This window comes from Arachis ipaensis, chromosome B7 (genome assembly GCF_059453495.1).
Source record: "Arachis ipaensis isolate K30076 ecotype BB chromosome B7, ASM5945349v1, whole genome shotgun sequence".
Taxonomy (NCBI): Eukaryota; Viridiplantae; Streptophyta; class Magnoliopsida; order Fabales; family Fabaceae; genus Arachis; species Arachis ipaensis.
This window is the reverse complement of record NC_142442.1, coordinates 11581743-11595283: the sequence shown is the minus strand read 5'-3', so window position 1 is coordinate 11595283 and position 13541 is coordinate 11581743. Positions and strand designations below refer to the sequence as shown.

Here is a 13541-nt window from a genome sequence, read left to right as displayed (position 1 = left end):
AAAAGGATATATAAATATTTATTAGTTAAGTTTATCTTAAGAATATAAAAAGATTAATAAGAGCAATAATGCATGGCATCACTATCACATGTTACAGTCACGGATAGAGCAGCAGCCACCTCCCACGAGCTCAAATTGAATGATGGTGGGGCAGATCCTCGGTGTAGATATCGAGCCACGTAGCGAAGAATAATAATGCAGACGTGGCCACTTGTTGCAATCTGATTGGTCGGTATTCCAAATGGATTCCTTATTCTCCATTTAAAGACGGCACGGTGATGGAATCTTGTATTTGGATCTTTGACATGTTGAGAAGCGTTGGTTGTCCATATTATCCTCCGACAAGGATTTATCCGATTAGGAAAAGTATATAAACCAAAGAGGTTATTAGCAAAAAATTAAACACAAATTAATTTTTGTTCAAAATTTAAACTTGAAATCACCAAAAAAAAAAAATTACGTATTCCTCATTCCGCAACCAGCTTAAACCTTAAAAGTTTCGTTTCCAACGCATTTAACATTATTTTATACAAAAATATTATGTGTAAAAAATATTAATCACTCAATTGAAATAATCATGTAAAACATTTGAAGCATGTTGAAATTAGCAAACAAACAAGATTCTCTTACCAAGAAATTTCATACATCTTTTTCCCTGGCCCATTTGTAATTCCTAACAACCAGCAATTATTATTGCTTTCATAATGCCACGTTCTTTTGTTTTTCAAGATACAAACTCAATAACATCCTTGATGTATACTTCCCTTTTTTTTTTCTCTTTAATTTTAATTGTAATCAAAGACCTAAAATAGTAGATGAAGACCTACAAAAATTATACATAAAGTGATTAAAAGAAATCTACACATTAACAATTTTACTATAGATATGATACATAATAGAACACAATATTATTATTTAATCTATATAGTCAACCCAGCTAATAAGTTTTTAAAGATTTAAGTACAACAATATCAACAACTAAACCTTATATAATAAGGGTGTTTATGGTACAAAATTTCACAAACTAAACTGGAATTGTGTCAAATTATTATACTATAGTTTGAAAACTGTACCAAACCACTTTTCTACGTAATAAATTGGATTTATTTAAAACCAATTTACAATTTGATGCATCATTTTAAATTTTAAACCATATTAATAAAAATAAAACTAATTTTAATTTTAAAAGCAAGATTAATCTGGTTTCATATTAAAAGTTTTTAACACTATTGATTTTAACCTATTTATATATAAGTAATTAGTTCAAACCAATTTGACAGACGTCCGTTAGTGTCAGCCAGTAATTGGCCAAAGGTTGGTCACGGGTCGGTCCAGGTTGACCGGCGATATTCTCGAGATCGGCGAGTGATCGGCTGGCCTTTTGTTTGTGGAGATTTCAGAAGTTCCCTGTTACTTAACAATGGTAGCTTAATGCCATGCACTCCAACAAGAAATAAGGTGTAAAATAAAACTGGTAAAGAGACTTTTGCTTTCTAAGTAGTTCTACACAACTCGAAGAATATTGACTCCAATAGAAGAAAGGTATAACTTCAAACCTAATTCGTTATTTTTCAGGCCTTTCTGAAGCATGAAAATCTATAATACAATTTGCCTATCACTTCCAAAATCCCTTATTCCCTATAGTTTTTCATAATCAGGGAACATTATGTCCTCTTCTACAACAATGTGCAGCATGTAATTTAAATGTTTTTCAAGCAACTAATAATCACCCTTGGTTGGTGAGGTTCTATGACGAAAATGCCTTGGCAGTTCTGCAGCAAACTGCTCTAATTGCTAGTTTTGAGAATTTTTTTTTTTTTTTTTTGTATTCGATTCATAACAAATCCACTGCGTGTTCCACAGTTCTCGCCAATTCTGCTGCTGCTCCAATGTAAGTATCCGGTGTCAACTTTAACAGATCCGTCTTTGCAGCTTCCGGAATATCTAAGCCTTCAATGAAGTCTCTTATGCTCTCTTTTGTAACCGCTCTCCCTCTGGTAAGCTCTTTTAACTTCTCATAAGGCTCCGGAACACCATATCTTCGCATAACCTAAATGAAGATTCGAAAACAATTACACACAAGTTCTTGAAGAGGACGACAACAAGCAACATCAAGAGAAGTATGCAGCTAAGATATGTAATTCTGAGCTGTCTCATGTTCACCTTTTTCCCCTTTTCATGCAGCTAAAGTGTGTTTGCTGCTAGTAAATTGCAATTACATTACTAATGAGTAAAAAGTTGAAAGAATAATTTGCTTCTTATGATGTAACAAGTAGATAACTATCAAAGTTGTCAAATTTGGGAGTTTAGGTAAACTAGTAGAGCTCATGTAACCTCGACTCGTAAACTACAACTCTTGTTTTAAGAACAACGATAAAAAGGGATATAAAAGACACATTTATAATATTATAATGAAACAAATAAACGACAAAATAGTAAATACAAATTTAAAAAAAAAAAGGGGGTGAATAAAACCATTAATGTCTGATGCTAAAAATTAACATATATTATGTCTAAATATCATATCATTATTTTTAAAAGTCTAACTAAAGGAGTTTTAGTGAAACTACATGTATTGATACTTGAAGAGACCGAAGGTGGGTTAAAATAGTAAACTTAAGAGTCTACCTGAGTTTATCCACATCCGAGTTAATTAGCAAGTTAACTCTGAGTGATCTAAACTCGTAAGAGTTTAAGAGTTAACTTGAGAATTTAACATCATCTATATCCTATGACAAGTAAATAATACATCTCGACAATAAATTCAAGTTATGTACATGTTTTAAGCATTCAATATTTGTTCTTCTTAACAAAAGAAATATAAAACCAAATACTCATGTAAAAATCTAGGTAGCATATACATACAGTTTGTATTGGTTCAGCTAGCACCTCCCAGCATTGTTTCAAGTCTTCACTCAAGCGAGCTTCGTTAACCTATATGGTAAATGATAACATTAAGAGAAAGCTTGATGTGAAAAAAAAAAAAAAAAAAAGAACACAAGGAAAATATTCTTTAAGCATGTACATTCAACTTGCTGATAAATAGTATAGCAAAACAGTTGACATAAACAAAAGGTATCATCTACTATTGGAACATAATCATGCATACTCTAAGAGAGAAGTAAAAATCCATCGTCAAGTTGAATACCTGAAGCTTTCCTATTCCTTTAAGTGTGCTTTTGTAAGCAAGAAGGGAATGACCAATTCCTACACCCATGTTCCGTAAGACAGTTGAATCGGTCAAGTCCCTCTGGTAAAACAGAAGAAAAAAAGAAACATCGTGTAATTAGACTATCATTGCTAATCAGGCCAAAAAGGTCTGTAGGTTATAACCTAGCACAAGAAGTTACAATAATCAGATTCCAGACAACCATATTAGTAAAGTCGGTCTTACCTGCCAACGTGAAATCGGCAATTTCATGCTTAGATGAGACAGACCTCCATTAGCAACACCTAGATTACCTTCACTATTTTCAAAATCAATAGGATTCACTTTGTGAGGCATAGTTGACGACCCAATCTCCCCAGCCTTTGTGATCTGTGCATAAAGTTTAGAACATCAAAAAGATTGTCTACCTAAAAGTATAGCATCACACTGTTATAGCTATTATATCAGGAAATCTACCTGCTTAAAATAGCCCAAGGATATATAGCCCCATAAGTCTCTATCAAAGTCAATTAATATATTGTTGAACTGGATGAGCGAATGAAATAGCTTTGCCATATAGTCATGAGTTTCAATCTGTTAAGAAGTGAAGTAATCTAGTCAGAAGGATACATCAAATCATAATCTCATCAAGAAGTAGGTATAATCGATAACTACCACATAGTGTGAACTCAATTTTGTAAGTATCCGACACACAATAAAATTTAGTTTCACTAACTGCTGATGGCAAAATTTGTATGACAATGTGTATACACATAACAAGATTTATTTTTTATCAGGTTGCAAAAGGGCCTGTTAGGCATGAAAAGAACCAGAAAAAGGTAAAAACTTCAAACATACCTGAGGAACATAAGGATTAAAACTTAATCCTAGAGATTTTACAAACTCTTCTGCAATTTGAGGCCAGTTAACATCAGGGTATGCAACAACATGTGCATTGTAATTTCCAACCGCACCAGCGAATTTCCCCAAAAACTCAACCTGAGATAATTCCTTCCTTTCTCTGCTTAATCTCACAGCAAATATAGCCATTTCCTTTCCCAAAGTTGTTGGTGAAGCTGGCTGGGGTATAGTCCAGAGAAAGCGAATTTCAGTAAAGATTGTTCAACAACGAAAATCTACCAACTAATGCACAAATTAGCTTACCTGTCCATGAGTGCGAGAAAGCATTGGGACTTGAGCATTATCTTTAGCCATGTTACACAAGGATTTAATTATTTTATCCATGACAGGAAACATGACAGATCCCATTGCTTCTTTCAGCATCAACCCATGGGCGAGGTTATTTATATCCTCAGACGTGCAAGCAAAGTGAAAAAATTCAAGCACCTGTGGAAACAGTGAACCATCGGAGCTGTTAGTCAGAAAGAAGCATATAATCACAAGACGAAACACCTTAAGCAAATCTCAACCTTAGACACTTCAGCATTCGATTGGCATTTTTGTTTCAAGAAGTACTCCACTGCCTTAACATCATGATTAGTCACCTTCTCAATATTCTTTATCTCTAAGGCATCACTCACGCTAAAGCCATCAATCACGCCTTGTAAATAAGACTTGGCATCTTCACTGAAACTCGGAACCTCAACAATTTCAGGAATCTGAGACAGCTTCAACAACCATTTTATCTGACACAAAAACGCATCCATCTCATATGTTAACATAAAAAGCATGACCTTGAATCATACCAATCCACTTGTATTCCATTTATTAGAGTATATAGAAGTTTGGTAGTTCAAGTGGTAAATCAATTGTAATCAATCTTTCGCATTCTAGTAAATTTTCATTGCTGGTTTTCTCTAAATTATTTTCAGCTCTTCCTCTGTGACCATGTATTTCAACATGCCAAAGCATTATTAAAAGTTAAATTTAAAAAGAAAAACTTAACAAGTTCGATCATTTCCTATGAAAACCGAAGCATAAGAACATAACAAAGCAACTCTCACATCAAACATGCACACAAAACAAGTTTTTCAAAAACGGGGTTCTCTAAATTTTCCTAAAGAACATTTTTTTTAATAAAAATCAAGCAGAAAGCGTAAATGGGATATGTAAGGTACCTCAACAAGAACCCTATAGTAGATGAGGCCATATTCACTCATAAAAGGAGCCAATTCCTTAACGAACCCCCAATAGCGGCCATCCAATGGGGACAAAGCAGTCAAACCAGAAAGTTGGTCCAAATCAGAGGAACGAGCTCCGAGCATGCCGTTCTTCTCCTTCTGGGTGGTGTGGGTGCTGGGTATGGCTCTGCAAGCGCAGCCTCTGAGAGAAGGAGGAGGAAAGGGGAAGGAAGCAGTAGAAGAAGAAGAATGAGGTGGGAGTGAGGAAGTTGGAGGGGGAGTTGCGACGGGGCAGAAGGTGGAAGAAGAAGCAATGAACTCCATGGAAGGTGTGTGTGTTTGACGCCAAGAATGGAAGAAGAAGCAATGAGCTAGGATTCTCTGCGTTCTTTGCTTTTGTTAAGAAAAATGAAAAATTACAAAAAAAAAAATTTAAAAATAAAATAATAATTTATATAAAGTTTAATTATTTTGTAAAATAATCTATATCTATTCAACATATATGCAGTTTATTTATTCCAAGTTTTAAACTTATTTTTTGTTTTTATCTTTTGTATTAAACTCTTAAAAAATAGAATATTTCAAATAATAAGTGGTTTCAAATAATAGAAAAAATAAAAATTTTATTTGAAACCACTCATTTTCTTTATTTGACCAAACAAATAAAATTATTAATTTAAAATTTAAAATATAAATAAAATATAAATTAATTAAAATCAATCTAAACAGTAACAAAATACGTCAATTTTTATTTTTAAATTATTGATATTTTTATTATTTTTAAAAATTATATTTTTACATTTACAATTACAAATACTCTGTAATTGAGATAGGTATATTTTTTAAGATTTTAAAAATCAGACCGATCAATAAACTGCTCTAATTATTGATTTATTAGTTTATTGGTCCAATCGATTCAACCGTAATTTAACAAAAAAAAATCGTTTTATAATAAAATAACAAATAAAATATGAAGAATTGCATCAATTGCCATTAGTTCAGAAGCATGTTCTATTGCAAAGTTTAATATTTTTTAATGTGCAACGAATAGGGGTGTGAGTTAATAAAAATAGGTTTAATTAGTTACTTGTTATATTATTATTGGAAATTCTTTTCAATTTTCTACACTTTTTCATCGCCCATAGCACTGCATTTTTTTTACTTCAACAAAGTTGCCAATGTAAATCATAAAGGAAGTCTCAATAATTAAAATGAAGTATTTGCATGCTCAAATAGTAATAATTTATTCTGAACAAAAAGGATCATAAACAACTGGTTATGTGAAAGTTCAATGAATAAATAAACAAACAAACTACAATGATGTGCCGTGCCAGAAACAGACCAATGATAAAATAATGAAGGGTTTCTCTCTTCAATTCTATTCTTTGTTCAAGTTTGTGGAGAACTAGAATCAATCAACAAGAAAGTGCTGTTGGGATAGTCTTCCTCCTTAATTCTTATATACTTCAAACAATTTTCTACAAAATAAAAATTGAGCACAAAACAGAACCTTAAAACAAAAACAAAACAACACTCAGAAATCAATACCTCTTTCAAGCACGACCTTAAAACAAAAACAAAACACTCACAGTATGAGCATTGAGCAAAAAAGTTTGATTTCTGAACAAAACAAACTCAGAGTAACCATTAACAATTTCACAAACGAAGAACAAAAAATGATTTCTGAACATTGAGGAATGAGGAGTGAACACTGAGCAGTGAGCAATAAGGATGGTCAATATGATTTCTGAACAAAAAATTAAAAAAAAAACGAAGACCTACAGCAGTGAGCAGAGCTAAAGCTAATCATTCAGTATTTTAATATGATGTCTGAAAAAAATGAAAAAATAAAAGACGAAGCACAACGAACGGCAGCCATTACCTTCGAGGGTCGAGCACGACGGACGATTCGACGGACGACGGCGACCAAGCTACGAGCACGACGAGGGACGGCGGGCAAAGCGCGGCTGAGCAGCGAGAAGAACAGACGAGGAACAGGGGAATGAAGAGAGAGGCTGGAGCACGACGAACAGACGAAGCTCTTGGGCGCGACGGACGGCGGCAGTGAAAGGAACGGCGGCGGCGATGGAAGACGCTAGGGTTTTTTGGGGGGAAGAGGAAGAGCTTGTTCTTTTTGAGGGAGGAGCGAAGAGGAAGTGGCAAATTGTGAGTGATGAGGGATAGGCAGAAAATCGAGATTTTACGTAAAATCAAAAAATAAATAAAAAACATAAAATGTAAAATCTTAACAAGATTTAAATCATAAAATTATCAGATTTTTAGTACAAATTTTATAAAATCGATAAACTCATTTAAAATCGTAATATCGGAAGATTTTAAGAGTTAAATCGAGATTCTAGCTACTACATGAGACAGACTTTTTTCTTTCTTTTTAATAATGACTTATAGCTCAAATGACATAATCTCTCCATACTCAATTAAAAAGTTACGGGTTCGAGTCTTCTATCTTTGATAAAAAAAAAAAAAAAAACAAAACAAAACAGCATTGTTTGCTTTCAACCGGCCGGTTTTTGGTCCGGTCCAACCGGTCAAAAATTGGCAAGTTCAACGATATTTTTACTGACAATAACAATTTTTTTACTTAACCGAACCATTAATAGTGCAGGTTCGCAGTTAGACCAGTCCAACCAGTAATCCGGTCCAGTTTTAAGATTATAGTATTTTTTAAAATTTTATTGTAAACAAAATATAAATAATATTAATTTGTTTATATTGTAAATAAAATATGTAAAAAAAAATAATAATAAATATATTATAAGTTTTTTATATTTAAAAATATAATATTTAAATTATTTATTAAAAAAAAGCCCGCGGTCACATGTTCGTGATACTTTAAGGATTTCCTTTTTTTTTAGGTATTTAATACTTTAACAGTTTTTCTTCACTATTTAATCTTCTATTTACTAGTCAAATGAATTGTCAATCGCTTCACATTCACTACCCTTTTTTTTTTTTGGTCAGCTCACATTCATAACTAGAGACGGGAACTATCCATTGCTTGATGTTATTTTACTCTTTTGGGCCGGAATGGGCTGATTCAAATTGATAACCCAAAAGAATGAAAGGATGCTTATACAACAATACAAACATGGTCAAGAAATGTGTTGGGCCTGTTGCAAAGTTAATAGACCAGTAGTGTGTCCCCACGAATTGCAATAGTGGAAGGGCAATTATTACATTCTTTGTTTTATTAGTAAAATAAAACATAATTCTAATATAATATTAATAGGACCTTATCTCAGATGGGGATGTAGCTCAGATGGTAGAGCGCTCGCTTAGCATGCGAGAGGTACGGGGATCGATACCCCGCATCTCCATTTTTTAGTTCTTTTATATTATTCTCTTAAACAAAGTTTTGGTTGCTACTTTGGATATTCTAGTCTTTGTTGTAACCGCCAATACATATATGAATGCATTGGAGTTATCAATACTTGAGAAACGGCATTGGAGACTTGGGAGTTATCAGTCTAGTCATTGTTATATATATATACACTTAATACAAAGCTAACGCTACTACTGATGACTATTGCCGTTGCCAAGCATGATGCATTGACCTTCAGAACATAAAAATGGTATGTATGTTGGAGTGTATGTTTCGATCATGATTTTATAATTAATTCCTTCTTTTAGGTCAAGAAACGATGTTAATTGCTGCAGAAAATAATATCCAATTCTTGTAAGTATTAAAAGGAACTTTTATTATAACCAATATTGATGGCTTAAGTAGTTGACATTTGTTCTCCTTAAATAATATTTCTTTTGATTAAAATAATTAGACTCTGGGAGAATTCGGCCCTATAATAGACCAACTTGGTTAAACTTTAAACATAGATTATTATTTGAGTCCATACAATTCTGCATGCATACTGGTGGTAGTTTATTTCAGAAATAAATAGCGTATCAATATTCAAAAGTGAAAATGACATTTAGCTTTAGATAAAAAAATTGTATATGGCTGGTGACACCTACCTTTCACTTTAATATGTTTTAGGCTTTTATATAGATTTAATTATTTTATCAGTTTTTATAGATTTATTGAATTTTTAATTAATTTTTTTTTCAATTAAAGTTTTATATCATATCAATTTTGTAATTGATTATTAGTTACTATCGTGATAAAAATATTGAAATTGATAGAATTTTTTATTAAACAAAATGAATATATTTAACAGTTTAATTGAATATTCTGTATAATTTAATAGAATATTCTATTAATTCCAACGTTTTTGTTACGGTAGGGGCTTAGTTACAAAATCTGATATGATATAAGAATCCAATTGAAAAGAAAAAAAATATAGTGACCTAATTAAAAGTTCAATGAAATTATAGAGACCGACAGAGTAATTAAACCTTATATATATATATATATATATATATATATATATATATATATATATACTTTTGGTATAGGGACCCAATTAAAAGAAAAAAAAGTATAGGAACCTAATTAAAAATTTTACGAAACTATAGGGACCAACAAAGTAATTAAACCAAAAAAAGTATTGAAATGATATAACTTTCTATTTGTAGTTTTGTACCCTCTTAACTATTATGCATTAGCTAAATCATTTTAAAAAATTACTTCCACAGGAGGCCAATAATAATGATGTTGGAAATGGCAAATGGCATGGTTCAATTAGTGCCATAATCTGTGCACCTATTGAACAAGTTTGGAGCTTAGTGTCTCAAACCAAAAGATTATCAGAATGGATGCCAATGGTAGAAAGATGCACTACCTTATCTGGAAATGAAGATGAACCTGGCTATGTTAGGTTAGTCTCTGGCTTCATGTTTCCTCAACAAGATGGAGATAGGTCATGGATCAAGGAAAAATTGGTTTCAATGGATTCTTCAACACATAACTATGTTTATAGAATGGAAGCATGCAATGTAGGGTTAGATGGATCTGTTAATTCACTAAGATTAATTGAATATAGGGATAATTCCACTCTTATTAATTGGTCTTTTGAGATAAACCCTTTAGAAGATGCATCTGAGGATAGCATAGTTGATTATCTTGGATTTGTTTATAAATCTTGCATTAATAGGATTGAGGGTGCTATAGAAGCTGCATCAAGAAGAAGTGTCTAGCAAACACATAAAGTAAATAATAATTTCATTCTTTTTCACCTTTGTTCATCAACATATTTATTGGAATTACAATATGAATTGAATAACAAGAAATATTTAATTTAAAGAAAATAATAAATAGGTTCTTGAACATCTTTTATAAAGATACATAACATTTTTAACTAAAATTTTATATTTATAGCATAAGTTTTTAACCAATAAAAAAAAGACATATAAGTCTTAGACTAAAAAAAAAACTTAGTATTAAAAAGAAAGAGAGAGAATACTTCAAATTCTTTGTAGCACAAGAATCACTTGCACTAGTAATGGCCATTAGTGATGAAATGAAAATATGGTGATGGTTCAATTACTTTGTTGTTGGGGTGAGGTGGGAAAATTTTGATGTTAGATCCTTTGGAGGGTGATATATAATGGTTACTAATCATGTTCTAGTGTGATTATTATTGTGCCTAAACAATATTTATTAATGGTACACCCAAAAGGGCCTTCTATCATTTTCAGTTTGGGTTTAACTAATTGGATATGCACAACTAATTTCTAGGAGATTCGAGTACAATATTTACTTAAGATGGTAAATCAAGTAGGTTCTTTGATCATTACCAAATTAAACATTACAAAAATAAAAGTAGTGAATATTTGCAAAATAAAAACAGAGATAAAAAGAAATATATGCAATTTTAACATGAGATTACTGGCCAGGATGATTATATTGGTTGGATATGAACGCTACCACAAAAACGCTACCATTAGAGGGCTTTTTTATTGAAATAAATAAACAAAAAACATTATTTCTCTAAATACGCACCTCTGAAAATTATTACTTAAATACGCACTACCATTTCTTGGTCACAACCCACGAAATGAATTTAGTCTCTATTTCATATATGCCACCCACGAAATGGAGCCAAAACTGATATAAGAAGTGTTGACCACCATCTCAATCCTGCAACCCGCGTAATGGAGCCAAAGCTGACATGAGCCAAGTGTCCTTTTTCTCCCACCACGCAATTATTTTTTCACTCCCATTCCATTTAGTTTCACCATTTTACCCCCTTGCACATAAATATTTTTATCACCAGACTTCATAATAAAATATTTTTAAAAAATTAATAATTAAATTATTTTTTTTAAAATACCTATTTTTTAATTATTAAATTATGATTTTACTAAAATTTTTGTTAATAATTATTTTTATATTTTACTATTAATTTTCGATATCAATATATATTATTTTAACATTAAATAAAAGTTTTTTTATTATTATTAATATGTATAACAATTAATATATATTGATATTAAAAAATAATCTTATTAAAATTTTTTATTTAATGTTAAAATAATATATATAGATATCAAAAGTTAATAGTAAAATATAAAAAAAATTTTAAAGGGTATTTTAGTAAAATTATAATTTAATAATTAAAACATTATAGAAGGATATTTTAGAAAAAAAATAATATAATTATTAAATTTTTTTAAAAATATAATTTAATAAAAGGATAATTTATTAAGAAGTACTTTAGTAAGCAAAATTTAATGAAGAAAAATAAAACTTTTGTTAATAGATATTTTTTTAAAAAATAATATGTTTTTTCAACTAGGTATCCTTTAAAAATGACACAATATTCAGCCTTTTATTACAATAATTAAAAAAATTAAAATAAACACATCTAAAAATTATGAATAGATTTACTATCCTTTTAAAATTAATACACATTCAAAATACAAACTAAATAAAACTGAAATTTAAAATTTAAATTTTAAATTTCTATTTCAGATTTAAAACTGAAATTTTAAATTTATTGTGTAATTTCTATATTTTGGAAGTGTTTCAAAAATATTTTTTGTATAACTTTATAATTTTAGATGTGTTACAATTATTTTTTAATGTTTAAGTTTAAATTTTAGATTTATGATTTTGGATGTGTTTTAAAAATAATTTCTATATAACTTCATAATTTTAGATTTATGATTTTGGATGTGTTTTAAAAATATTTTTTGTATAATTTAATAATTTTAGATGTGTTACAATTAAAAAAAAATTACAATTGAAAATATTTTAGTTTGTATAAATAATTGTATTCGATCATTCATCACTACAAAATCGTAAAACAGATCCTGCATTTTATCAAAGGTACAATAAGTAAGGGATTAATTTTTTTTCTAAATGCACTGACTTTGAATTCTTTTTTTCTGTAGATACAAATTAGAATATTGTAGCAGAACAGACGAAAGAAAAAACGTAAAAAAAGAAAATAATAACTAATTATGAAATAGGTAGGAAGTTAGAGAAATTTTAATTTTTAAAATTTAAATTAATTTTAATTATAAATGTGTATCCTAAAAAATAGGAATATGTTTTAATTAAATAATATTAAAGACTGACCAAACACTAAATTTTGTTCTACAATTAGCATTTTCCTAAAATGATATAATATGCTACGGTAATGGTAGAACTACACCAACTCGAGTATGTCAGGAGCGGGATGCTCCATTTCGCATGCGCCGCCCTTGATGTCGCCATTTCGATGCTCCATTTCGCATGCGCCGCCCTTGATGTCGCCATTTCGCTGCTGCCTCCAATGATGTGCAGTTCTCCATTTCGTGGGTGACAGAATTGAGATGGTGGTCAATGCTTCTCATGTGAGTCTTGGTTTCATTTCGTGGATGGCATTTATGAAATGGAGGCTAAACCCATTTTGTGGCTGGTGATCAAGAGGTGGTGCTGCGTATTTAGATAATAATTTTCAGGGATGCGTATTTAGGGAAATAATGCTTTTTGATTATTTATTTCAATAAAAAAGCCACCATTAGAGTCTCTGTTTTGTCTTGTCTGCCAGATTTGTAGCCTATTCCAGCTGAGATATGCTATAGCCTGTATGTGCAACATTTGTATTGATTTACAACTCAATTAGTCTATAAAAATTATTATTGGTCCTTATAAAATTACACCATATTAGTATTTTTTATGATGTTTCGGATTTAAAAATTATCGTATGTTTTGTTAATTAAAATTAATTATTTTTTAATTTAAAAAATTAAAAACTAATTTTAAAATATTGATTAAATAGAAAATACCGATATCTTTAATTATACCTACTAATGTACAAGTTCACATCATGAAAAAAAAAAAGTGGTATATTCTTTACTTTGCTACTGTATGATCAATGTGGAGATGTAGAAATATGACTATCTTTGAG

At 30.5% G+C, this 13541-nt stretch overlaps 2 protein-coding genes and 1 non-coding gene across 6 annotated transcripts; 2 read left to right on the top strand and 1 right to left on the bottom strand.

Moving 5' to 3' along the window:
• Positions 1-1461: 1461 nt before the first annotated feature.
• LOC107609122 (uncharacterized) lies at positions 1462-7415 on the bottom strand. 4 transcript variants are annotated; one of them, XM_088493836.1, is made up of 11 exons: positions 7112-7404; positions 6572-6707; positions 5227-5622; positions 4579-4794; positions 4313-4495; positions 4007-4228; positions 3626-3742; positions 3395-3538; positions 3149-3250; positions 2866-2934; positions 1462-2050 (listed from the first exon to the last, which is right to left on the bottom strand). In XM_088493836.1, the coding sequence occupies exons 3-11, from the start codon at positions 5551-5553 to the stop codon at positions 1835-1837; spliced, it is 1596 nt and encodes a 531-aa protein (XP_088349962.1). In that variant the 5' UTR covers positions 5554-5622; positions 6572-6707; positions 7112-7404; the 3' UTR covers positions 1462-1834. The 4 variants fall into 4 exon arrangements, with proteins under 4 accessions (XP_088349962.1, XP_016166449.1, XP_016166450.1 ...); XM_016310963.3 differs by lacking the exon at positions 6572-6707 and having other exon boundaries at positions 7112-7415; XM_016310964.3 differs by lacking the exon at positions 6572-6707 and having other exon boundaries at positions 5227-5617; positions 7112-7402.
• Positions 7416-8494: 1079 nt separating this feature from the next.
• On the top strand, positions 8495-8567 carry TRNAA-AGC (transfer RNA alanine (anticodon AGC)). The gene has a single exon. It is a non-coding gene; the product is annotated as a tRNA-Ala (tRNA).
• Positions 8510-10341, top strand: LOC107606618 (lachrymatory-factor synthase-like). The gene is made up of 2 exons (XM_088494447.1): positions 8510-8539; positions 9841-10341. The coding sequence occupies exons 1-2, from the start codon at positions 8510-8512 to the stop codon at positions 10339-10341; spliced, it is 531 nt and encodes a 176-aa protein (XP_088350573.1).
• The last annotated feature ends 3200 nt before the right edge of the window (positions 10342-13541 follow it).

Coding starts and splice junctions, on each gene's coding strand:
- LOC107609122 (XM_016310963.3), bottom strand. CDS start 5,553: ATGGAGTTCATTGCTTCTTCTTCCACCTTCTGCCCCGTCGCAACTCCC. Junction 4,229..4,312: donor TTTCTCGCACTCATGGACAG/GTAAGCTAATTT, acceptor ACTATACCCCAG/CCAGCTTCACCAACAACTTT. Junction 2,935..3,148: donor AAGGAATAGGAAAGCTTCAG/GTATTCAACTTG, acceptor TTTACCATATAG/GTTAACGAAGCTCGCTTGAG.
- LOC107606618 (XM_088494447.1), top strand. CDS start 8,510: ATGGTAGAGCGCTCGCTTAGCATGCGAGAG. Junction 8,540..9,840: donor GCTCGCTTAGCATGCGAGAG/GTACGGGGATCG, acceptor TTACTTCCACAG/GAGGCCAATAATAATGATGT.